Below are 23,902 nucleotides of genomic sequence, written 5' to 3' on the forward strand. Positions count from 1 at the left end.
TGAGTGATAGGCTCACAGGTATATAACAGCACATCAAGTTTATTCAGTGCTGGGCTCAAACCTAGGGCTTCACGCTTCCTTGGCAGACACTCTACCAACTGAGCTGCATTCCAGCTCTACTCAGTAACTTAGTAGCTGAAACACTAAGACACGAAAAACAAATTCATTTGAGTTTTTGAAACGATTGTTAATTATAATTAATAATAACTTAATTAACTTAATGAATCAAACTCAGGGCTAGATTTTAAATATATGTATTCCGTGGAAGAAAATTCAGCATAAATACTCAAAATGCTAATTAGTTGAGTTCTTGAGAAGTTGTAGATTGTGTGTACATACACACACATATGTGAGCAGAGTACACTCAGAAAAAAGTAACAACTGGAAGATACAGCTGCTGTCATCTTTAGTTCTGCTGTTTAGACCTAAATTCAGTCATCTCTACACACTCCGTGGTACAAGTCAGCTGGCATAGATTGCCTCCATGACTTGCTCCTTTGTGTGACTTTAAGACTCTGCTCTGTCCCCCCCCTCTTGTAGAATGGTGACAGTAGCAGCACCTATCTCAGAGTGGCCTGGCACAAGCTGACAAGAATCCTGACTCACAGCCCACAGCCTCCCTGTACTATTGGCATCTGTGTGAAGGAAGAAAGTCTATCTGGGTTATTGTCTGATGTCATTTTCATGCACTGGCCATGTATTCTTGCCTCTGACAGCCAAATACTGTTTTTCTTATCTTATTTTTTTTTTTTTTTAATTTTCTTATTTTATTGGAAGGGTCAGTTTACCTCTAGCTAATATTTTACTGTTTCTCATAAAATAATTTAGAGTTAAATACATGATTGTGTTCCTTTTCTGGAGCAGTGTGTCATGTATCTCATTCATAACAAAATTAGTCTGTATGTAGCATGTTTTGCATAGTCTGTGCTTATTTGTATCCATTTTTAAAAGTTAGATATAAAAGATTTATTTTGTTAGAAAAACAGTCATACCAGGCCTGGGAGTCAGAGGCAGGCAGATTTTTAAGTTAGAAACCAGACTAGTTCCAGGTCAGCCAGGTCTATCTACATAGTGAGACCCTGTCTCAAACAAACAAACAAAAAGGTAGCTATACCTATTGCTGTTTTAAAAGGGCAGTCATGTATCTTGCATTGTTCTTCAGCTAGCTCTTAGAAGATGTGGTGAGAGGAACTGGCTCCTATTAATAACATTGAAGAAACAGTTGAGGGCACTTGGGATGGTCAGCTAGTTAGTGGTGAGGCTGGTGGCTAGAAATGACACCTGTCACTGTGCCCTCTCCTTTGTGAATGACAGGGAAGGAAGTAGCTGCTCGAGCGCAAATCCGGGAGTTCTTTTTAACTAGTGTTTTCTGTTTACAGCCTATGCTGGACCCAGTCATCCTTACCACAATTCAGGATGTTCGGAGTGTGGAGGAGAAGGACCTCAAAGACAAGGTAATTACTCCTTCGCCAGGTAGAGCCTATGCTCGTTAGTCCATGCTAGCCAAGCCAAGTCTTGGCAAGTTCCCGTGCCATTGCTTTCCGGATCCTGATGACATGCTGTCCACATCAGATTAACTTGAAGTTCCCTGACCCCATCCCAAAAAAGCTATTTTCAAAACAACTGAGGATAGTGTTATCTCAGTAACTAGAATATGGTATTCTCATGAGTGAGTGATACCATTCAGAGTTTTTTTAAACATGATTTTGATGGTGTTATAATCAGAATAGATTGGAATAATATTGAATTTTTAGTGTATCTGAAGTAGTTTAGAGCAGTTTTAACACTGAGGAAGACTGTCCTACCTTAAATCCCTTCTATAACAATTTAACTTAACTTTTGCTTAGAAGCAAATGTAGTTAATGGTCATGTAAAGTACGAGCTGTCCCCTGGCCACTGTTACCCTATACTGTGTGTGTTATGAGAATTAATATCAGGATGTTTTACAATTTTTGTTTCTTTGTTTGTTTGTCTTTCTGTTTTTATTAAATGAAAGAGATTGGTTAGCATCCCTGAGCTCTTATCTGCCATTAAGTTACTTTGCATGCGTTTCCAACCGGATCTGGTGACGATTGTGGATGACCTTCGCCTTGACATCCTGCTGCGCATGCTGAAGTCACCACATTTCAGTGCTAAAATGAACTCCCTCAAAGAGGTAAGTTTGCACTTGTTTCAAGAAGACTTCACTCAGATGTGGCTAGATAGAAAGGTGGGTGGAGAAAGAAGAGTTTCTCTTAACCATGTGAGACAGAGATAACAATGGTACTATATGGGAATTGTCTGTTAGAAAGGTTATATTTGTAGTTTCAAGATTTGCTCTCTGAAAAGCTTTATGAAATTTCCTATAGTATCGTCCTTAGACATTTACTAAGGGACAATTCTTTTTATTTCAGATATAACTTTATCTTTTAGCTGATGTTAGGACAAAAATGAAGTGACTAACACTAGCATGAGTCTAGACAAAATGTGAAAATACTTTTCCTCAGCTTCCTAAAGTTCACTTTAGATCTGCACAGTGTGATTGGGTTCAGTGACTGACAGGTTAAGCCAGTACCGTTTGGCCATGATACCCGTTAGTTTTCCTTTAGTTTCGGGATTTTGGCCTCTAAGTCAAATCAGCTCGTCCTGGACCATTTTAAGTCGAAAGAAGAATTTACTGAAAGAAGACTGAGCTACTTCACATATGTGAAAAGTTGAATAATCAGACCATGAACTTCGGCAAAGACGTGTGAACAAGTACAATTTGACCAGGCCATCTGTCCTGTGGATGTCCACATCCACAGCATGGACAGTTTACAAGCTGAGTAACCGGAAGTGCCCGTCTCCAGAGAGGGACTGCTGCCTCTTTCTTCTCGGTTATAAAATGTGGAGGGCAGTTGTGCTTGCAGTTTGGGTTAGAGCCTCATCAGCAAGCCAGTCATGGGTGGTCTAAGGGGTGTGAAGAGCTGAGAATGATTCCATGTTCTTTTGAAAGAGTCCTTACCATTAGGAGTGTTAGCTTTGAAGAAGTAAATTGGTTTTGAAGTATTCTGTTTAACTATCAAAATGCACTAGATACGTCTGTAAAAATGACTGTACATGTATGAGAGAAGATTTTGATTATGTGTATTTGATTCAGTTGTGCAAATGCTGTCATTTTAGGTAACCAAACTAATAGAAGACAGTACCTTATCCAAGTCTGTGAAGAATGCCATAGATACAGACCGATTGCTGGACTGGCTAGTTGAAAACTCGGTTCTGTCAATTGCACTGGAAGGTAAATTGCTTTTGAAAAAAAATTACTTGACATGTACATGGTTTTTATTTTTAAAAGGTGCAAAAATTTTGTTACTTTTTATTAGCCTTTAAATAATCTTATGAAGTTATTATTGCTTTGAGTTCATAGAATCATTATTCACTGTATTTGGTCTCTCCTCTGATGTTTCCTCCATTAGGCAACATAGACCAAGCACAATACTGTGACCGCATAAAGGGAATTATTGAACTCTTGGGCAGTAAATTGTCATTAGATGAACTCACTAAAATTTGGAAGATACAAGTAAGTTGAGCAGAATTATTTTTGCCTTTTTCTGATAAGTTTGTACCATAGGAAAGGAGGTAGGGTGGTGAGGGGGCTGGGAAATGGGACCTCATCTGATTTTAACTAGAAGACCTATACCTAATCTGGTTTGCAGTTGATTAAGATTGCATATATATAAGGGTTAAGTTCGTGTTGGACTTAAATTTGCAACCCTCTGCCTGAGTTTCCTGAGTGTTGGGATTATAGCTGTGTTTTATCATGCACAGCTTGTATTCCTTCTGAAATTTCCCGTTAATTTATTCTTTTCTACTTTGCTTTTTTTCCCCTCAAGCCTTAATCTTTTGCCCTTTTCTCACCACAAAAGCTTTCACTAGTCAGTTTCACCCACTCCTATGGCTTTAATTACATTTGTTTGTTGCTGACTATGAATCATTCCTCTAATTCGGACCGAGCAGTGCAGCATATGTATGTGGCTCGCCTAATTACTAAACCATAGTGAAATCTGGTGCTTTTCTTAACTGTGTCCACCTAATCTGTCTGTATCAGTCAAAATCTGGTCAGAAACAAACTGTGCTAGGCATTTTAGACACATGGAATTTACCCTGGGGAATTGTTTACAAAGCAGGTATGTACATGGTACACAGGCACACATACAGACAAAACACCCATAAAATAAAGTTGTTGTTGTTTTTTTAATTTAAAACAACAACAACAAAAAATAACAAAAATGGTGTTGCTAAGGTGGAAGAATGGTGGGAAGAACGGATAGAAAGCGGAGCATCAAGTCCACGGAGGGTACCTGCTTTGGGAGGGGCCTTCACTCCAGGTGCTGAGGCTGGGAATGGCCACTCCCGTTAGTACTGCCGGAACCCTGCTGCCTCACCAGCCCGACACTCATTCTCTGAGCCCGAACCCAGAGTACTCCTTCCTTCCTTCCCTCCTTCCTTCCTTCCTTCCCTCCTTCCTTCCTTCCCTCCTTCCTTCCCTCCTTCCTTCCTTCCCTCCTTCCTTCCCTCCTTCCTTCCCTCCTTCCTTCCCTCCCTCCTTCCTACCCTCCTTCCTTCCTTCCTTCCCTCCCTTCTACCTCCTCCTCTCCCAGTACTCCAGTACTCTAATACTCACTGGCAGAGTATTAGAGGAGCTAGCCGACAGAGGACTGTGGGGAATACAATCAGCTGATTGGCTTCCCAGCATTACCGAGCAGACTGCAGTTAGGGATGGGATTAAAGAAAAGCAGTCCTAGGTCCCTAGTTGGATACTCTCACATAATGTTGTTTCCTGAGTGTGCATTTTGAATCCACATGAGGTTGAAGATTAGAGGTGTGTGTATGTGTGTGTATGTTCATACATTCCTACTACATTTGATGAACAACTGTATATGCATAGTGGGTATGGGGAAAGTTAACTGAATCTACAACTATTCTGCCTTTCAAGGTAAATAGTGAGGCATGACTGTCCCGTGACTGAGATTATAGAGAGTGCCAGTCATCCACAGTAGGGTCTACAGCGCTGTGCAGAGATTTACTGCCCATAGGGTCAATAAGTATTAGTTGAAGTAACAAAGAGTGTGTTATCGACATTTAAAATGGGGTTGATAATACTCTCAACCCTGATCACCATCTGTGAAAACACTGAAAATGTATTTGCCTTGTAATTTATTCAGTTCAAAATAAATCAATATAAATTTTTTGTTGAAAATATTTTATTCTCTTCCTAAAATAAATGTCAGAGATCTTGATTCTTGTGCTTTTTTACATGTGAAAGTCAGTACTGCTGGGAGTTGAAATGCATTCAGCTGATAACCATTAGTAATAGTTGCTTCACATAATCCTGCCAGGGTTGTCATGGAAGTGAATGCCAGTGAGACTCGAGTCTAATTCATTTTTGTTACGCGTCGCTTGTATAGACTGTCAGGAAGAAGACTTAGGTTTGCCAAGTCCCAGGACTTAACTTGCTCCCGATGTCTCCTTCCTTCCAGTCAGGACAGTCATCTACGGTAATTGAGAACATTCACACTATTATTGCTGCAGCAGCTGTGAAGTTTAACGCAGATCAGCTTAATCACTTGTTTGTTCTCATTCAGAAGGTAAGAGTGAAACTCTAGCCCGTCCCCAGTAGCTGTGACAACGTGTACTTCTCTTACCGTATTCTTAGCTCACATTTTAAGTGTTTGCTGATTTCACCAGCCTGACCGTGACCCCGCCCTGTGTCCTGTCTGTTCTCTTGTGCAGAGCTGGGAGACGGAGAGTGACAGGGTAAGACAGAAGCTGTTGAGTCTGATTGGACGGATCGGCCGAGAAGCTCGATTTGAGGCCACTTCTGGAAAGGCAGGGAATCAAATGGATTTCTGTACCTACAAATGCTTACAACAGTCTTACATGCTTATGAGTGGCTCATCATAATGGTGCTATTGCAGGTGTTAGACGTTCTCTGGGAACTGGCTCACCTTCCAACCTTGCCCAGTAGCCTTATTCAGCAAGCCCTGGAGGAGCACCTGACAATCCTGAGCGACGCCTACGCAGTGAAGGAAGCAATCAAGAGGAGCTACATCATCAAGTGCATAGAAGACATTAAAAGGGTTGGTACTGGCTTCCCTCTAATTTTGTTATCAGAGTAATAATGTTGTCTGAGTGATTAGAGCCAAGAGATTTTCCTCCTCTATTATGTAAAACTAAGAGGAATGCCCTGTTTGGAAGCTGTTACTTTAGAGTACAAATTTGGGCTGTAGGTTTTGTTTTTACCAAGTCACTTACATTTCTCTTAAATGAATTTGCAGCCTGGAGAATGGTCAGGTTTGGAAAAAAACAAGAAAGATGGATTCAAGGTAAGTATTTGCATATGGAATCAACTAAGGTATTCTAATTTTATAATTACCTTCAATAAATTATATCATACTTCTAAAATATTTAGAATATTTATTAGACTAATAATATACAGATGTGATCTTTATGAGCTGGGCTTTATTTAGAAGTTGGTAGCTGTTTACCCTTAAAAGGAAAAAATTAGAGTTCTATTGAAAAAGTAATTTTTATAACTCTTAGGGAATTGTATAATTTTCAGCTTTATTTTCCTTTGAAGTTAGATCTAAAGTATATAGAATTTTTAAAGTACATTGAATTCTAAGTAAAGTCTGTCCCCATGTTTCTCCCGTAAGGAAAAAATGAGTATTCGTGGATAGAAGAGAAAGAAGGGAAAGGTGCATGTAATGCTGGCTTTAGGTATTTGCCACACCTACACATGCATAAGCCTTTGTTCTCCTAAAGCCCTGATCCAGAACGGGCAGCACTCCAGCTAGCCCAGCCTTAAAGCCCAGGCAGTGACAGGAACGATTTTGGTTTTGGAGTTTGGTATTAATAACATAGAAATGTTTCTGGTAAAAATAGATAGAGGCTTGGTATTTCATCAGCCAAACTTTTCCCTGGTTTCCATTGGTATTTCTTCAAAGGAGCTGGGATACTGCTGGCTTTCATCTGTATATCCACAGACACATAACTCTTGCTAACAAGCTTTGGCAATTACTGAGCTTTTGTGCACTTCAGTTAATCTGGCTATAAAGTTTAGGTGGGGGTATAAGAATGTGGTGTTTCATATTTCTGATGCTGAAATTTGATCCCTGGAATTTTCTGCATGAGATCTAGCTTTAGTGATTTTAAAAAGCATTCACAAACCAGAGCCAGTAACGCTGGGGTTAAAAGGAATGACGAATGTTTAATTCAACAGCCTTGCTTGCTTTCTACTCAGATGGAATTTAAATTTTCCAGTTCCCTCAGCTCAGTAACTCAGACAATTTAGCACTCTCTCTTCTTATGATTGACTAATTTTCATTGCGTTATTGAAATGTCTATCCTTCAATAGTATCAGTAAACGAAAAGGGGCCTCTAGGAAATGCTCTTTTCTTCTAGGCAACAGACATTTTTTCTTTATAGACATGCAGGTCGAAGCTGAAGGGACGTCTCCTCTCCTCCAGGGAAATAGCTCCTAAATCCAGAGCCTGCTTTGGCCCTTTGTTCTCCTTGTCCCAGCTGAGCACCACAGCTCTCTAGGCAGCTGCGTCCCTGCGTCGTCTTCACTGCTTCTCTTGCAGTCACTCGTTCATGTCTGTTGCTACATGTAGAGCAAGACAGTAGCGGAAGGAAGGAAGGAAGGAAGGAAGGAAGGAAGGAAGGAAGGAAGGAAGGAAGGAAGGAAGAAAGGAAGGGAGGGGACTATCTGGCCATTTGGTGAGAGTCGAAAGGAATCCTCTTCCTTTTTACTCCCCTCCCCCCACTGCTCCCAGAGAGGAAATCCTAGTGCACCGTTGCTCTTTCCAAGGAACAATAGCTTACGTTTTATGTAGCACTTGCCAGTTGGCTAAGTGCTTCCCAGATACTCAAAGTACACGTTGCTGAAGGGGGGCAGTGGGAAGATCAAAGCCCCCTGGCAGGGGAGTGAAGTATTTACTGCACTAAAGGTGTTTTTCTATGCTATGCCCTTTCCTGCCAGGCAGCAAGGTGGGCTGACTGGGGATTATGTCTCCCTGCCAGGCTACACAGAAACTAAGCGAAGGGTAAGACAAGCTCACCCACCTCTTACTCCCCTCCTGCCCTCAGCTACCTCTTCTCCCCAACTGGTTCCCCTTCCTGCTGCTTTTCACACTCCAAGTTCCCAAGTTCCACTGTCCTGTTGAGAAACTCTGACCTTTATCTCTGTAGACTCTGCCAAGGCAACCTCAGCTCCCTCGGTCCTCTTTCTTTGCTTTGCTTCCACTGTCCATCCCCAACCCTTTGTCTCTTATTTCACTTCTTAATTCCTTCAGGTAAAAGATTTCAATGTTCTCATCCAATAAAATCATTACTAGACCAAAGTCAAATTATGTTAACTCCAGTGGTGTGTTTACACTTTCCATAGGCCATCTTTAGGGCTCCTAAGAGCACCTGGCAGACTTCTGGTAAATATAGCAGCTCTCTTGCTCTTGCTCTTGCTCCCCTGCACCCTATGAAGAAGACACACAAAGCTGCATGTAACCAGGTTGAATAGCCCTGGTCTGAAATACTTGGGACCTGTGGTATTTCCAATTTCAGAGCCTTTTGCATTTTAGAATATTTACATAAACTTTACTGGTTGAACATCCCAAATTCAAAATAAGAAAAGTTTTGAACATAATATTTAGCACTCAAAAAAGCTGTCAGTTGTAGAATTCAGATTTTTGGATTCAGGACAGTCGACCATTTGTTAGGGAGTTGCCTCTGTTTGCCGAAATATAGTAAAGCTAGCAAGATGTCCTCAGTGCAGGTAGTCTCACTGTGGTTCAGTTAGTGGAGGAGAAAAGTCTTCTTAAAGACTTTCTTCCTGTACAAAAAATTTTACTTTGTTTCTAGATAAAAACTAAAACTGAAAAAGCAAGACAGATGAGAAGTGGGGGATGTTCAGCCCTAAGAAGAGAGAACTCAAAGAATATGAATGGTTTCTTTAGGCCCTTAGAGGGTAAAAATGAAGAAACGGGGTGCACTTAGTTTTGTGTCTTCCGAGATACTGCATAGAGACGTGTTTAGGTGTGAGAAGTCAGTGGCCATTCCAGTGAAAAGTGTCTGGACAGAAGGAGGAGAGTAGAAACAGAGGTTTGCAGCTTCCTCTGATGGCACTGTAATTGGACAACACACTGAATTTAGTGAAATTATCAGATATATTCAGTTTATTTTCAACCATCCTTAGCAATCAGAAGAGAGTACTTTTCAATTTTTCTTATAACTTCACAATATAATATCTTAGATAACAGTGATTAACATTTTTTCCTGATTGCTAACCTTCAGAGAGACTATCTCAGCAATGAGTCTTAAAGTCCAATTTATATGATTTTTCTTTTAATTTTATTGTATAAAGAGTAACATTCAAAGTATAATTTCCTTTAACCATAATATACCTAATTAGTCATACTGTATTTTTTTAATGTTTCTACTTATTGCTAAAGAATTTGTGTGTGTATTTTATTATTAGTATTAGTATTAGTAGTATTATTAGTATTATTGTAATCCTTTTGGAAGGTGTCGGTTCAAAATTAAGCCTCACAGTTTTGATCATTGTCTTTTACAGTCTTGTTTGAGCAAAAAACATTCTGGCTAACTTCAGAAGTAGTTGGCCTTTAATACATACCTTATTTCTATGATTTGAAGATGCCAGAGATTGCAGCCTGCATTACAGAGTTACGAAATTTGTAGAGAACAAAAACAGAAACTAACTTTGGGGTTGAAATTTAGCCCAGTTAGTACAGTGCTTATTTAGCATGAACAAGATTCAGGGTCACATCCCTAGCACCCCACAAGCCAAGTGTGATGACACATGCTTGTGATCCTAGCACTCAAGAAACAGAGGCAGGAGAAGCAGACTTTCAAGATCATCCTCAACTACACAGTTAGTTTGAGGCCAGCATGGTACCTGAGACTCTGCCCCAACCCCAAGAAAAGTACGTTTACCAGCCATTGTTTAGACTCATAGTCAGAGGTTAAATGTAAGCGTGTTTTTGTTTTATCAATTATGTGTAATTTCAGCTTAAAACACTAACAATCATTATCTGTAGTAGTGTTTTGAACCACTCTGAAATCTTTGGTACTGGGGATACTAGGAATTAAGTCTGGGCCTTGACATGTAGGCAAGTATGTTACACCCCAGTAGTCCTTGGGGCATACTGAAGCATGTGGAGTTTTATGTGCTTATCTTTCAGAAAGTGACTTTTTCTTTGAGTGATGAATAGTACAGGTTGAGCAGCTTCTTGTGAATTAGAGTGCAGCTTAAGGCAGAGAAGGCACCAGTGCTGAGTGGTAGAGCCCTGAGCAAGGGAAGGGTCTGCATGCCAGCTTTTGGCTTTGAAAATGACTTGAATTGTTTTGAGTTACAACAGGCGAGTTAATGTTATGTCATGATATAATGTTTCTGATAACATTTAAACAATAAACTAGTAACCCAAATTGAGGTTTAAAGGCCATCCTTGTTTGGTACTGCCAATAATAAATAACAGCTCAATTCAGATAACAGGTAGATGAACAAATGCCTTTTGTGTATAGGTAAGTTTGTATATAAAAGCTATGGACAGTTACAAAAGCTTACACTTAATGCTTAGTGGCTGGTAAGTGTCTTTTGAGTAGTATCAATTTGAGAAATGTTAAAGGTCATAGAAATGTGTCTTAGAATCCAGGAAATATGGTATTTGGTCATTATTGGCTTATTTGGCTCATATATTTGAGATGAGAAAAAAGTATGATTTGGCAGTAGCTTGCACACAGTAACCTATAGTGGCAGATGTGTTTCTTTAAAAGACTACAATACTTTCTTTCAACTAGGATCTTCATTTTGCAGAAAGATTTGATAAAATTACTTCAAAAATTTCAGCCTTTTAAATGAATACTAAGGCTTTAGTTGATGTTTTGGCTAATAATCAATCAGTTGATTAATAGCATTTAGTCTGATACTTAGCGATTTTATTACGAGATTTTATAGTTCAAAAGATGCTATCGATTAAAGGCCAATTCTCTTTAAGGAGAATTGCATGCACATCAGGTGTCTTTGATCTGCAGCACAAAGATCTGATTGTCATACCAGTTTCAGAAATAATATATTTCAAGTGCTTTGAAATTAAAGTGTAGTCTGAGTAAAATGGTTATAATATTTAATAAAAATAGTAATGGGGTTGGATGGAGGAAGGGAAGTACTAAGAATTGAACCCAGGACATCACACATGCTAAACACGGGCTCTACCTCTGAGCTCCACCCAAGCCCCTTAATAATTAAAGCAGAATTACCTTTTATGAAATTATCTTAAGTAGAAATGTAAACAGATTGTATTTTCTTTACTACTTAACTCATTGTCAGTATCTTGATCAGATCATTGATACCTTAATCACATAATTAAAGAAAGCCATATTCTTAGTCTATTTTCCTTGCTAGCCAGTTCAATGTTAAGCCTTGCCATCAATTTACTTTATTGAGTGAACATGTCTTGGCAGCTCTGTGCTACTTAATCTGTCCTCTGAAGTTGCTAATTCCTTGTCGTCTGTATTTTGCTGATGTCCCCCTGTACATTTACTGTCATTTCACATCACTCCTGTTTGCAGTTCTTGGCCTTAGGAAATTGCATGCAGAATAAGAAGTTGAGGACTGAATTGTGATTGCATGGAGATAAGCTAAAAATAAGTAACATGAAAAGGAAACAGTAGAATGTGCATCAAGGAAATAATTGACTTGGAAATGTTTTATAGCTAATAACTGACTGCCATTTACTTCTAGACTTAATTAATATAACTTCTTTTTAACCCTAGTCATCTCAACTTAATAATCCGCAGTTTGTATGGGTGGTGCCCGCTTTGCGTCAGCTTCATGAAATCACTCGTTCATTTATAAAACAGACCTATCAAAAGCAAGACAAGGTAGGAGCATACTTCTTACTTTTTGTTCTTGTGTGCATAGCCTTTTGTAATAATTGTAATAAGCAAACCTGGCTAAGGTTGTTGCATTGATAGCATCTCACTGACATGTTTATTAATGTCACTGATTCTTATCATTTGGATCTCTTGAATTTCAATCACTCTACTTTCATGTCTGAGGAGGTTTTTCTTTTGTCCTAACCCTTCTCTTTGATTGCTTAATTTATTAAGATAACTAGACCAGCTTTTAAAAAAATAATGATAACTCCAAAATTTGATTTTGTTTTTGTTTTTGGTTTTTTTTGGTTTTTCGAGACAGGGTTTCTCTGTGTAGCTTTGCGCCTTTCCTGGAACTCACTTTGGAGACCAGGCTGGCCTCGAACTCACAGAGATCCGCCTGCCTCTGCCTCCCGAGTGCTGGGATTAAAGGCGTGCGCCACCGCCGCCTGGCAACTCCAAAATTTGAAAAGATTTCTGACTATTTTACAAAAAGATTACTTTGTCTAAGAGCTGGGTAGAACTTTCTCAATGTCAAAGATTTGGGGGTTAGATCCAGGAAAGCACATAAGTGCAGTAGGTCTCTTCAAGGATTCATTTTTCTTTTAGATGCAAAATAATAGCAATGTCTTAGTTCCCTGGGAGGAGGGTACTTATTAATAAGGGTAATAAGAAGTCAATACCCAATAAAATACCAGATTGATTTGTCAACTGTCATGGGACGTCTCCTGTTTGCTCTTTCATCTGGGACTACATTGTAAAATAAAAGCTATATTAAGCTGACCAAATGACTACAGTCTCACGCCACTTTCATTGTTGTTGTTTTTGTTAAGAGCATTATTCAAGACCTGAAGAAAAATTTTGAAATAGTCAAGTTGGTTACAGGAAGTTTACTAGCTTGTCATCGACTTGCAGCAGCTGTGGCTGGGCCTGGAGGCCTAACTGGCTTGACACTGGTGGATGGCCGCTACACTTACCGGGAGGTATCAGGCACTGTGCTTTTGTTTGGTGGTTTTCAGCATTCATTGAACTTTTTCTATTTGAACTATAAAAGAAATATTTGTTGGGTACAACTGTAAAAGGATACTGTGAGCTATCTTTGTAATGAGGGAACAGTTTTGAATCTTAACTATAATTTCATTAGATTTACTAATTTGTGTTTTTGCTTGCATGGTATATGTGTAACACAAGTGGACCTGGCACTCATAGAGGTCAGAAGAGGGCATCAGATTCCCTGGAACTGAAGTAACAGGTGGTTGTGAATCACCATGGGGGTGCTGGGAATTGAACCCCAGTCCTCTGCAAGAGCAGTCAGTGCTCTTAACCACTGTGCCATCCCTCCAGTACTTAACTATAATTTCAAATTGAAGTTTAGAAAAATAGTATTTGTTAGCTCTGTAGACCATGCATTTTGATTTTAGATCAATTGATTGCTAGTGATGTTTTTAAAATCTTAGCTGGGTATAGTGCCTCACATACCAGTAATCCAGGATTCCAGAGACCAGTGGTTCTCAACCTTTCTAATGCTAGGATCCTCATGTTGTGGTGACACCCCCAACCATAAAATTATGTTGTTGCTACTTCATAACTGTCATTTTGCTGCTCTTATGAATCCTAGTGTAAATATCTGATGTGCAGCAGGGTATTGATGTGTGACGCCTGTGAAAGGGTCATTCGACCCCTCCCCCAAGCTGTTGTGGTTCACAGGTTGAGAACTGCTGCTGTAGGCTGAGACAGGAGGATTTTTGTGAACTCATGCCATGGGCTGTAGATTGACTTGTAAGCTATTCTGGAATTCAGAGTAAGACCTTGTCTCATACAAAACAAAACAACAACAAAAAACTACCAGAAACAACACCTTACTTCACCACTTGTAGGCATGGTGGTTCCTTTTGAGATTACTGACATTGAATTTGATTTACATCTAAAATCAACTGACTTTGTAATTAATTTGAGGTTGCTTCTGCTGCATTGTACTGTTGGCTGATAAGTCCACTTCTCACCTTTACTTTATCATAAATTCCATGAGAAGTGTTGGGTGTCAACCTGTTTTGTGAAGTTTTATCGTAATGTTTCTTTTAGGTGTGAATGCCTCCAATGGGATAACCAGTTGCATTATTGCTTTTTTTTTTTCTTCTTCAGTATTTAGAGGCACATCTGAAATTTCTAGCATTTTTCTTACAAGAAGCTACACTGTATCTGGGGTGGAACCGAGCCAAAGAAATCTGGGAGTGCCTTGTGACTGGCCAGGATGTCTGCGAGTTAGATCGAGAGGTTTGTAAGATGGCGCCGAAATGGGGCACTTTGCTGTGTGTCTCTTCTTGTTCATGTTTTGGATCCTCTGTTTGTGTTGTTTCCATAAACATTAATGGCAGAGTAGGAACTGTAAGTACTAGGAAAAAAATGTCCTAAAAGAAATCCATGATATATGTAAATGTGTAAGCTCTTTGATCATTTTGATTCAGTTCTGGGTCAAATACTAAAATTTACAAAATGAATATTGATGAAGAATTATGGGTATAATTTAGTTTTCTCCTTTCCTGTGAAACTGATTTTATTTATTTATAGTAAATCAACTAATTTTAAATCACTACTAAACAACTTAGTTCCTCAAAATGATGTTGTATCCCCAGAAATGGTGACATGAGTCAAGAGCAGCTAAAACAAATGGAAACACTTATTTTGACGTTTGCAGTTGCTAACTGAGTCTCGGTTTCCTCTCAATTTACAGAGTAATAGTAACAACTTCATAGGCCTGCTGAGAGGACTGAGTTTGTGACGGTGCTTAGCACTGTGCCTGGCGTATGCGAGGCTTGATTGCCTGCTGCTGGGAAGACGAGTATAAAATCCAGTGAAAAGTGGAAGTGCACAGTCACCAGGAGAAAGACCTGCTGACTGTTCCCACTCGCTCCAGAGTTCCAGACATTTCTGCTTTTGAGTGTAGTTTAGCAGTTACAGAAGTGTTAGAAGGATTGAAAGTGGTCTCTTTCCTGTCTAGATGTGCTGTGGCTTGTGTGCAGTGGATTGGGGTTGGTCTTAGGGCCCTTCTGTCTTGATCCACAGATGTGCTTTGAGTGGTTTACAAAAGGGCAGCATGATCTCGAGAGTGACGTTCAGCAGCAGCTCTTCAAGGAGAAAATTCTGAAACTGGAGTCCTATGAGATCACCATGAATGGTAGGGAAAGCTTACAACTGTTTGTTTTAGATGTTTTTACAGTAAGAGATTTCATTTGTAAATTTAATCCTACTTCTCAGAGCCAGCTGAACAGTTTGGAATATCCTTGTGGAATTCTTTACATGCATATCCACATGGTACCTTACTGAGATTTAAAATTATATAGCCTAATAGATTAAATTGTCAAATTATTTTTCTGGTTTTCCTTAATAAATAAGATTCATTAGGTAAAAATATATCAAAGTATATAATGCTTTCTTTCAGTTGTTTCTTTTGGCTAATTTATTTTATTGACATTCTGTTCATGTGCCATAAAACTCACTTTGTAAATATACAGTCAGCGACTTTTAGTCTGCACTCACTCATGCAGCCTTGACTTCTTTCTAACATATAAACATTGTCACCCCAAAGAAGAGCTCTGTGCTCGTTGGCAGCCACTCTCGGGCCTTCCCTTGCCCAGCCTTTAACCTTTTTCCCCTTTGGATTGGCCAATCTGAACATTTGCTATATGTGAAATCATACATACGATTTGGGATCTTTTGTTCCTGTTTTCTCTGATTGTGATTGAGTTTAATGTTTTCAAGGCACACCCAGTTGTTGTATGTATTACTTTAGGAGGATAATATTTCACTGTAGATGTCCCATATTTTGTTAATGTATCGTTCAATGAACATTTGTGGCTACCACTTTGAGCTATAAACATTCATGTAGCAGTTTTTGTGTTTTCATTTCTTTCGGTTATGAATTTTAGAGTCACGTTACCATGAAACCTAACCTTGAGCATCTGTCAAACTGTTTTTGCAAAGGGCTACACTATTTTATAATCCCACCAGCAATGTTCCAATTTTCTGCATTGCCAGTACTTATTATCTGCCTTTTCAAAGATGTCCTGGTGGGTAGTGAGTTATGTCCTGTAGTTAAGACTTGCTCTTTCTTGATAACTAATGATACTGAGCTATCTATTTAGATTGGTTTTTGTCTATGTGTATAGATTCTTTAGAGAAATGCCTCGTTGCACTTTCGACTATATTTTGATTAGGCTGTTGTGATGTAAGGGCTCTTTATATACTCTAGGTATTAGCTCTTTAGCAGATACGTAGTTTATCAAAATCCCTATTTTGTATGTTGTCTTCTTTTCTTAATAGTGTCCTTTGAAGCACGAAAGTTAAATTTTGAAAAAGTCTACTTTACGTGGATTTTCTTTTGCTGCTATGGTTTGTTGTTACTGCTTTAGTTTGTTTGGTTTTTTAGGACATGGTTTCATTATGTAGCCCTGGCTAGTCTGGAACTTGCTATGTAAGCCACTCCGGCCTTGAAACACCCTCCCCCCACCCCCCACCCTCCGCCTGCCCCTGCCTCCTGAGTGCCAGGATTAAAGGTGTATGGTTTGCCTGTGCTTTCTTTTCCCAACAAATGAGCATTTATTTCTTTGTTAAATAGGATTATACTAATTATAGGTTTAGATAAAATTTTTCTTCCTTTAGTTTCATATCATTGTTATTTTAATTAAAAGTATTTAATAGTTGCTATATAGTACAGATAATAACATATTGTGATTGATGTACAGCAGTATGAAACCCCGAAGGATTTTACTTTTTTTTTTAACATACGAACCACAGTTTCCCTTTCCTCCTCTCCTCCCGTTCCCTTCCCCCTCTTCTTTCCTTACCACCCCCCCCATCCACTCCTCAGAAAGGGTAAGGCCTCCCATGGGAATCCACAAAGCATGGCATATCAAGTTGAGGCAGGACCAAGCTCTTCTCCCCTGCATCAAGGCTGAGCAAGGCATCCACCTAGGGAGTAGGTTCCAAAAAGCCACCTTATGGACAGGGCCCCACAAACACACCAAACTACAGAACTGTCGACCACATGCTGAGGGCCTAAGTTGGTCTCTGCAGGTTCCCTAGCTGTCCATCTAGAGTCAGTGAGCTCCCACAAGCTCAGGTCAGCTGTTTCTGTGGGTTTCCTCATCATGATCTTGACCCTCCTCCCTCTCCTCAGCTGGACTCCCAGAGCTCGGCCCAGTGCTTGGCTTTGGATCTCTGCATCTGTTCCCATCAGTTACTGGATGAAGAGTCTATGATGGCAATTAGGGTAGTCACTAATCTGATTACAGGAGAAGGCTAGTTCAGGTACCTTCTTTATTATTGCTAGGAATCTTAGCTGGGGTCATCCTTGTGGATTCCTGGGAGTTTCCCTGGCATAAACAGGTTGAGAAGGAAATCAGAGAAAGAACATCCTTTGCAATAACCACAAATAATATAAAACGTCTTGGGGTAACTAACCAAACAAGTGAAAGACCTGTATGACAAGAACTTTAAGTCTTTGAAGAAAAAAATTAAAGAAAATATCAGAAAATGGAAAGATCTTCCATACTCTTGGATAGGTAGGATTAACATAGTAAAAAATGGCAATCTTACCAAAAGCAATCTACAGATTCAATGCAATCCCCATCAAAATCCCAACACAATTCTTCACAGACCTTGAAAGAACAGTACTCAACTTCATATGGAAAAACAAAAAACCCAAGATAGCTAAAATAATCCTGTACAATAAAGGACCTTCCAGAGGCATCACCGTCCCTGACTTCAAGCTCTACTATAGGGCTATAATAATAAAAACAGCTTGGTATTGGCATAAAAACAGACACGTGGATCAATGGAATTGAATCGAAGACCCTGACATAAATCTACCTACCTGTGAACACCTGGTTTTGACAAAGTAACCAAAATTATACAATGGAAAAAAGAAAGCAGCCTCAACAAATGGTGCTGCGGTAACTGGATGTCACCATGTAGAAGATTGCAAACAGATCCACACCTATTGCCTTGCACAAAACTCAGGTCCAAGTGGATCAAAGACCTCAACATAAATCTAGTCACACTGAACCTGATAGAAGAGAAAGTGGAAGGTAGTCTTGAACACATTGGCACAGAAGACCACTTCCTAAATATAACACCTGTAGCACAGACACTAAGACCAACAATTAGTAAATGGGACCTCCTGAAACTGAAAAGCTTCTCTAAGGCAAAGGACACGGTCAATAAGACAAAATGGCAGCCTACAGAATGGGAAAAGATCTTCACCAACCCCACATATGACAGAGAGCTGATCTCCAAATTATATAAAGAACTTAAGAAACTAGACATCAGAACACCAAATAATCCAATTTAAAAATGAGGTCCCAAACTAAACAGAGAATTCTCAACAGAATAATCTCAAATGGCTGAAAGGCATTTAAGGAATTGCTCAACATCCTTAGTCATCAGGGAAATGCTTGTGCTTCTTTAAAAGTGTCTTTGGTTTTTTGAGATGAGATCTGACTATGCTGCCCAGCCTGGAGCTTCTGGGCTCAAGCAGTCTTCACACCTTTGCACCTTGGGTAGATGTGACTGCAGGCCTGCACCGCACACAGCCTGCACCACCACACACAGCCTGCACCACCACACACAGCCTGCACCACCACACACAGCCTGCACCATCACACAGCCTGCACCACACACACAGCCTGCACCACACACAGCCTGCACCACCACACACAGCCACCACACACACAGCCTGCACCACTGCACACAGCCTGCACTGCCACACACAGCCTGCATCACTGCACACAGCCTGCACCGCCACACACAGCCACCACACACACAGCCTGCACCACCACACAGCCTGCACCACACACAGCCACCACACACACAGCCTGCACCACCACACAGCCTGCACCACCACACAGCCTGCACCACCACACAGCCTGCACCTCACACACACACAGCCTGCACCACCACACAGCCTGCACCACCACACAGCCTGCACCTCACACACACACAGCCTGCACCGCACACACACAGCCTGCACCACCACACAGCCTGCACCACCACAGCCTGCACCACACACAGCCTGCACCACCACACACAGCCTGCACCGCACACAGCCTGCACCACACACACACAGCCTGCACCGCACACAGCCTGCACCACCACAGCCTGCACCACCACACAGCCTGCACCTCACACACACACAGCCTGCACCGCACACACACAGCCTGCACCACCACAGCCTGCACCACCACACAGCCTGCACCACCACACACAGCCTGCACCGCACACAGCCTGCACCACCACAGCCTGCACCACCACACAGCCTGCACCTCACACACACACAGCCTGCACCGCACACACACAGCCTGCACCACCACACAGCCTGCACCACCACACACAGCCTGCACCGCACACAGCCTGCACTGCACACACAGCCTGCACCACACACACACAGCCTGCACCACACACACACAGCCTGCACCACACACACACAGCCTGCACCGCACACACACAGCCTGCACCGCACACACACAGCCTGCACCACACACAGCCTGCACCACACACAGCCTGCACCACACACACAGCCTGCACCACACACAGCCTGCACCACACACAGCCTGCACCACACACACACAGCCTGCACCACACACAGCCTGCACCACCACACACAGCCTGCACCACCACACAGCCTGCACCACACACACACACAGCCTGCACCACCACACAGCCTGCACTGCACACACACAGCCTGCACTGCACACACACAGCCTGCACCACACACACACAGCCTGCACCACACACACACAGCCTGCACCACACACACACAGCCTGCACCACCACACAGCCTGCACTGCACACACACAGCCTGCACCGCACACACACAGCCTGCACCACACACAGCCTGCACCACCACACACAGCCTGCACCACACACAGCCTGCACTGCACACAGCCTGCACCGCACACACACAGCCTGCACCGCACACACACAGCCTGCACCACCACACAGCCTGCACCACCACACAGCCTGCACCGCACACACACAGCCTGCACCACACACAGCCTGCACTGCACACACACAGCCTGCACCACCACACACAGCCTGCACCACCACACACAGCCTGCACCACCACACACAGCCTGCACTGCACAGCCTGCACCGCACATAGCCACTGCACTTTTCCTATTCAAGAAACCATTGCTAGGAGCATTGTAGCCTTCACTTCTGATTCACTTTACTCTTCATCGATTGTCGTATCTGAGTGCATGGGTTTGACTGGCATTCTATAATTTTAGGTTTCAACTTATTTAAGACTTTTTTTGAAAATGTGAATCTCTGTGATCATCGATTGAAAAGACAAGGAGCTCAATTGGTATGTACCATACTTTGAATTATTTGATATAGCTTGATATTTAGGAAAAGAAAAAAGCCCATTTTCTAATGGATAGAAAACATAAACATGTTTGTTTAAATAAGGAGGTCTTTTTCCCTCTGGACTCAGGCATTGGTGGCAAAGGCTCCCTTTGAAGGCACTGGTAGATGCATGCCTAATACTGTCTCCCTTCAGCAGCTGCCTAGGAAGTCTGCTCACTCTCCATCTCTCTCATCTAGGAGCAGCCCTGAACCTGTGGTTATCAGGTGGATTTCTAGGAGCATTGATCCAGTAGGCTTCCACATAGCAATTCACATGTACTTGAGAATGACAAAGATGTTCATCCTAGGATGTCAGTGGCAAGGATTGCTGGGGGAAATGTGGGAACAGACTTACTAAGTAGGACAGTGGGGACCCATAGAATGCTTATATTCACATTTTCTGTCCTTAAGACAGAAAAGCACTAGTCTTTTCTAAGTCCCTGTTGCTTAGATCCTGCTACCTAAGGTGGTCAGAATATTTATAAGATACTGTAAGTGTGGTATCCTGCTATTTCTAACCCAGCTTTGGAAACAGCTGGATCAGGTTCCCAGAATTAATAGCCACTTCATTCTTGACTCGTTTCTTTTGAAGAGAAGTCCATAAAGATGCTATTTGTCTCACTTTTCAGTTTCTGACTGACTAGCTTCTCTGGGTATATGTCTGTCTTGTGTCGGGAACATCTGGAGAAACATCTCTGCACCTATTCTGATTGCCAGGGAATGTGCCTGTTGTTGCTGTGGTTGGTTGGTTTTGAGTGTTCCGCATCAGTACAGTAGTGGTTTTTGATAAAGCATCTTCATTTTGTTAGAGGTTCAGACTCAGTGATGTACAGAAAATAATTACCTGTGATGTTGTAATAATAGTGTGCTGTTTAATTTATATATATTTTAATTTTACACAGTATGTAGAAAAGCTGGAATTGATAGGAATGGATTTCATTTGGAAAATAGCCATGGAATCACCTGATGAAGAAATTGCTAATGAAGCTATTCAATTAATCATAAACTACAGTTATATTAATCTAAATCCTAGGTTAAAGAAGGTGAGTATCCAAGGGAAATGTTACTCAGACACAAAAATTAAAAAATTATAAGTTGGGCAGTGGTGTTGAACACCTTTAATCCCAGCACTCGGGAGGCAGAGGCAGGTGGATCTCTGTGAGTTCGAGGCCAGCCTGGTCTACAGAGCAAGATCCAGGACAGGCTCCAAAGCTACACAGAGAAACCCTGCCTTGGGGGCAGGGTGTGTGTGTGTGTGTGTGTGTGTGTGTGTGTATTTGTTATTGGTAAGTTGTGGTCCTTGTTGTACCACAATTTGACTTACTTTGGTATTTTGTCTTGACTAATGTTTGCAATTAAATGCCAAAGTCTAATTTTAATTTCCATACCTCTTACTTTCAGGACTCAGTGTCTTTACATAAGAAATTTATTGCTGATTGTTATACGAGACTAGAAGTGAGTAACTTGTTTTTAATTTCTTGCCTTTTAAATGAGCTCTTCTCCCCTTTATAAGTTTGTATTTGGGGGTAATGTATCATGCTGGTATATGTGGCTAGGTACTCTTGGAAAATTGATGAAAAGTACCATGTCATGGTATGGGAATAGGGATTTGCATTGATGTTGGCCCGGGGTTAAGTGCTGCTGCAAAGCATGAGGACCTATATCCAGATCTAGTTGTTAGCATTGCTACTTGGGTCTGTAACTCCAGTACTGGAGGCGAATCCAGGGGCTCACTTGGCCAGCAAGTCAGCTCAGACCACTGAGCTTCAGGTTCAGTGAGGAGACCCTGTATCATAAAACAAGGTGGAGAGCAATAGAGGAGGATACCTAATACTAACCTCTGGCCTCCACACACATGTGCTCACACACGTACTCATGAACATGAGCGCCTGTGCATGCATGCTCACACACCCACCAAATGCACTCAGTAGAAAATCTTACCCTCTATCTCATCCCTTCCCTCTCTTACCTCTTTCTACCTACCTCCCACTTGTGGGACATAAGGAACTATCTACTGTTTGTATATTCCACTTTGGTAGTGGAGTATCTGTGTTTCACATAATTTATATAATAAATGCCATTTAAAACAGCAGTAGGAGACTTGAAAGGAAGCAAATGATGTTGAATCTCTTTGTACATTAGAAGCCTATGGTTTAATATCTCATTTATTTTGATCGTCTTAGTTCTATCTAACCATCATATTATGGTTAAAGCACTGAAGATTAATGTTCAGTTGAAATCTGCTTAAGTTTTATAGGAGTATTCCAAAAGTATGAAATGCCACTGTACCCAGATGTTACTAATAAGCTAATCTTCCTTGTACTTTATGCAATATTCCCCAAAATGTGACTTCCATACAAATATGTCTTCATTAAAAAACACTGAATATAGTTCCTTTATATATGAAGTACAGTAAGGTATTAACATATCTCAACTATTCCTTTTAATACTCTTGATGATTGGTGTGTGGTGTGTGTGTGGTGTGTGTGTGGTAGCACTAGAGGGATACCGCATGCTGTGCTGCCTATGTGGAGGTCAGAAGACGTAGTTTTCTAGAATGACTTCTCCTCTCTTTACATGGGTTCCAGGGATTCACCTCAGCTCATCAAGCTTTCTTGGCAAGGGTTTTACCTGCTGAGCCATCTCACAGCCCTCAGCTAGCTCTTATTTTGCCCCCTAGGGATTATTTGGTGGAGACTTTGATTGTCACAACTGGAAGGAGTCTTGTTGGCACCTAGTGGTTAGAGGCCAGGGATCCTGCCAAGCACCTTGCAATGTCCAGGCAGCTTCTGCAATGAGAAGTTAGCCCCAGTGCTGGAGGCCAGGTTGAGAAACCAGATCTGGAATGATGAATGATTACTTGTACCTTACAGGCAGCCAGTTCAGCACTCGGTGGCCCCACTCTAACACATGCTGTGACCCGAGCAACAAAAATGCTCACTGCAACAGCAATGCCAACTGTAGCAACATCAGTTCAGTCTCCATACAGGTAAGTGGCTTCAAAACTCAACACGAACACAGAACACAAACGTATGCTTTAAAAATGTTGATGTTGTGCCAAACCCAACATCTTTCACTGGTGTCCTCATTTCGTGTCTTAGCTTCTGCAAACTGTTGTATCTTGGAGAACTGTGTGTCCTAATGTCCACCTTTGTCAGTGCTGTGAAAATCAGTAGGTCCTCAGCCGAGTCACTCTACTATTGTTTATTCCATCCATCTGCCCTGTGGACACATTCTTTTGTTTTTACTTTATTTTCTACTACTTTGACTGTGTATAACTGAGTAGCCTACACTTAAGGATTTCATAAAGGTATGTTCATTGGGCAAAGATTTTTTTTTCATGTTTGAAATATTTACGCAGGTAAAGGTTTTCTCCTTGAGTAGTCCCAAGGCGTGGAGGAAAGAAAAGGAAATGAAAAATGCTGATTAAAATTCTGCTCTATAATACAATCACAGCCCACTAAAATATTCACCTAAAATTACTTTTTAAAAAAAGTGAGAGCTTTATCATCAAATAATATTTGTGTGACAACTTTGAATTGACCTTCACATTGCTGCTTCAAGTTTTAAAGTGTTAGTAGACTCTGAG

At 41.1% G+C, this 23,902-nt stretch overlaps 1 protein-coding gene across 4 annotated transcripts in view; it reads left to right on the top strand.

Annotated features, from left to right (window-relative positions):
* Positions 1-23,902, top strand: part of Usp24 (ubiquitin specific peptidase 24) — a 142,909-nt gene that overhangs the window by 50,361 nt on the left and 68,646 nt on the right. For 3 of the 4 annotated variants that reach the window (XM_037202768.1, XM_028887991.2, XM_028888001.2), the window contains exons 9-25: positions 1,380-1,454; positions 1,997-2,155; positions 3,142-3,256; positions 3,435-3,538; positions 5,499-5,606; positions 5,752-5,847; positions 5,937-6,098; positions 6,297-6,344; positions 8,007-8,066; positions 11,809-11,916; positions 12,744-12,893; positions 14,053-14,184; positions 14,974-15,085; positions 20,196-20,272; positions 21,216-21,356; positions 21,715-21,768; positions 23,187-23,302. In XM_037202768.1, the coding sequence (XP_037058663.1) occupies positions 1,380-1,454; positions 1,997-2,155; positions 3,142-3,256; positions 3,435-3,538; positions 5,499-5,606; positions 5,752-5,847; positions 5,937-6,098; positions 6,297-6,344; positions 8,007-8,066; positions 11,809-11,916; positions 12,744-12,893; positions 14,053-14,184; positions 14,974-15,085; positions 20,196-20,272; positions 21,216-21,356; positions 21,715-21,768; positions 23,187-23,302 (1,817 nt within the window). The remainder of the gene's footprint in view (positions 1-1,379; positions 1,455-1,996; positions 2,156-3,141; positions 3,257-3,434; positions 3,539-5,498; positions 5,607-5,751; positions 5,848-5,936; positions 6,099-6,296; positions 6,345-8,006; positions 8,067-11,808; positions 11,917-12,743; positions 12,894-14,052; positions 14,185-14,973; positions 15,086-20,195; positions 20,273-21,215; positions 21,357-21,714; positions 21,769-23,186; positions 23,303-23,902) is intronic. The other variant, XM_028888012.2, reaches the window with a different exon arrangement.

Source organism: Peromyscus leucopus, chromosome 2, assembly GCF_004664715.2.
Source record: "Peromyscus leucopus breed LL Stock chromosome 2, UCI_PerLeu_2.1, whole genome shotgun sequence".
In the NCBI taxonomy this organism is placed as follows: Eukaryota; Metazoa; Chordata; class Mammalia; order Rodentia; family Cricetidae; genus Peromyscus; species Peromyscus leucopus.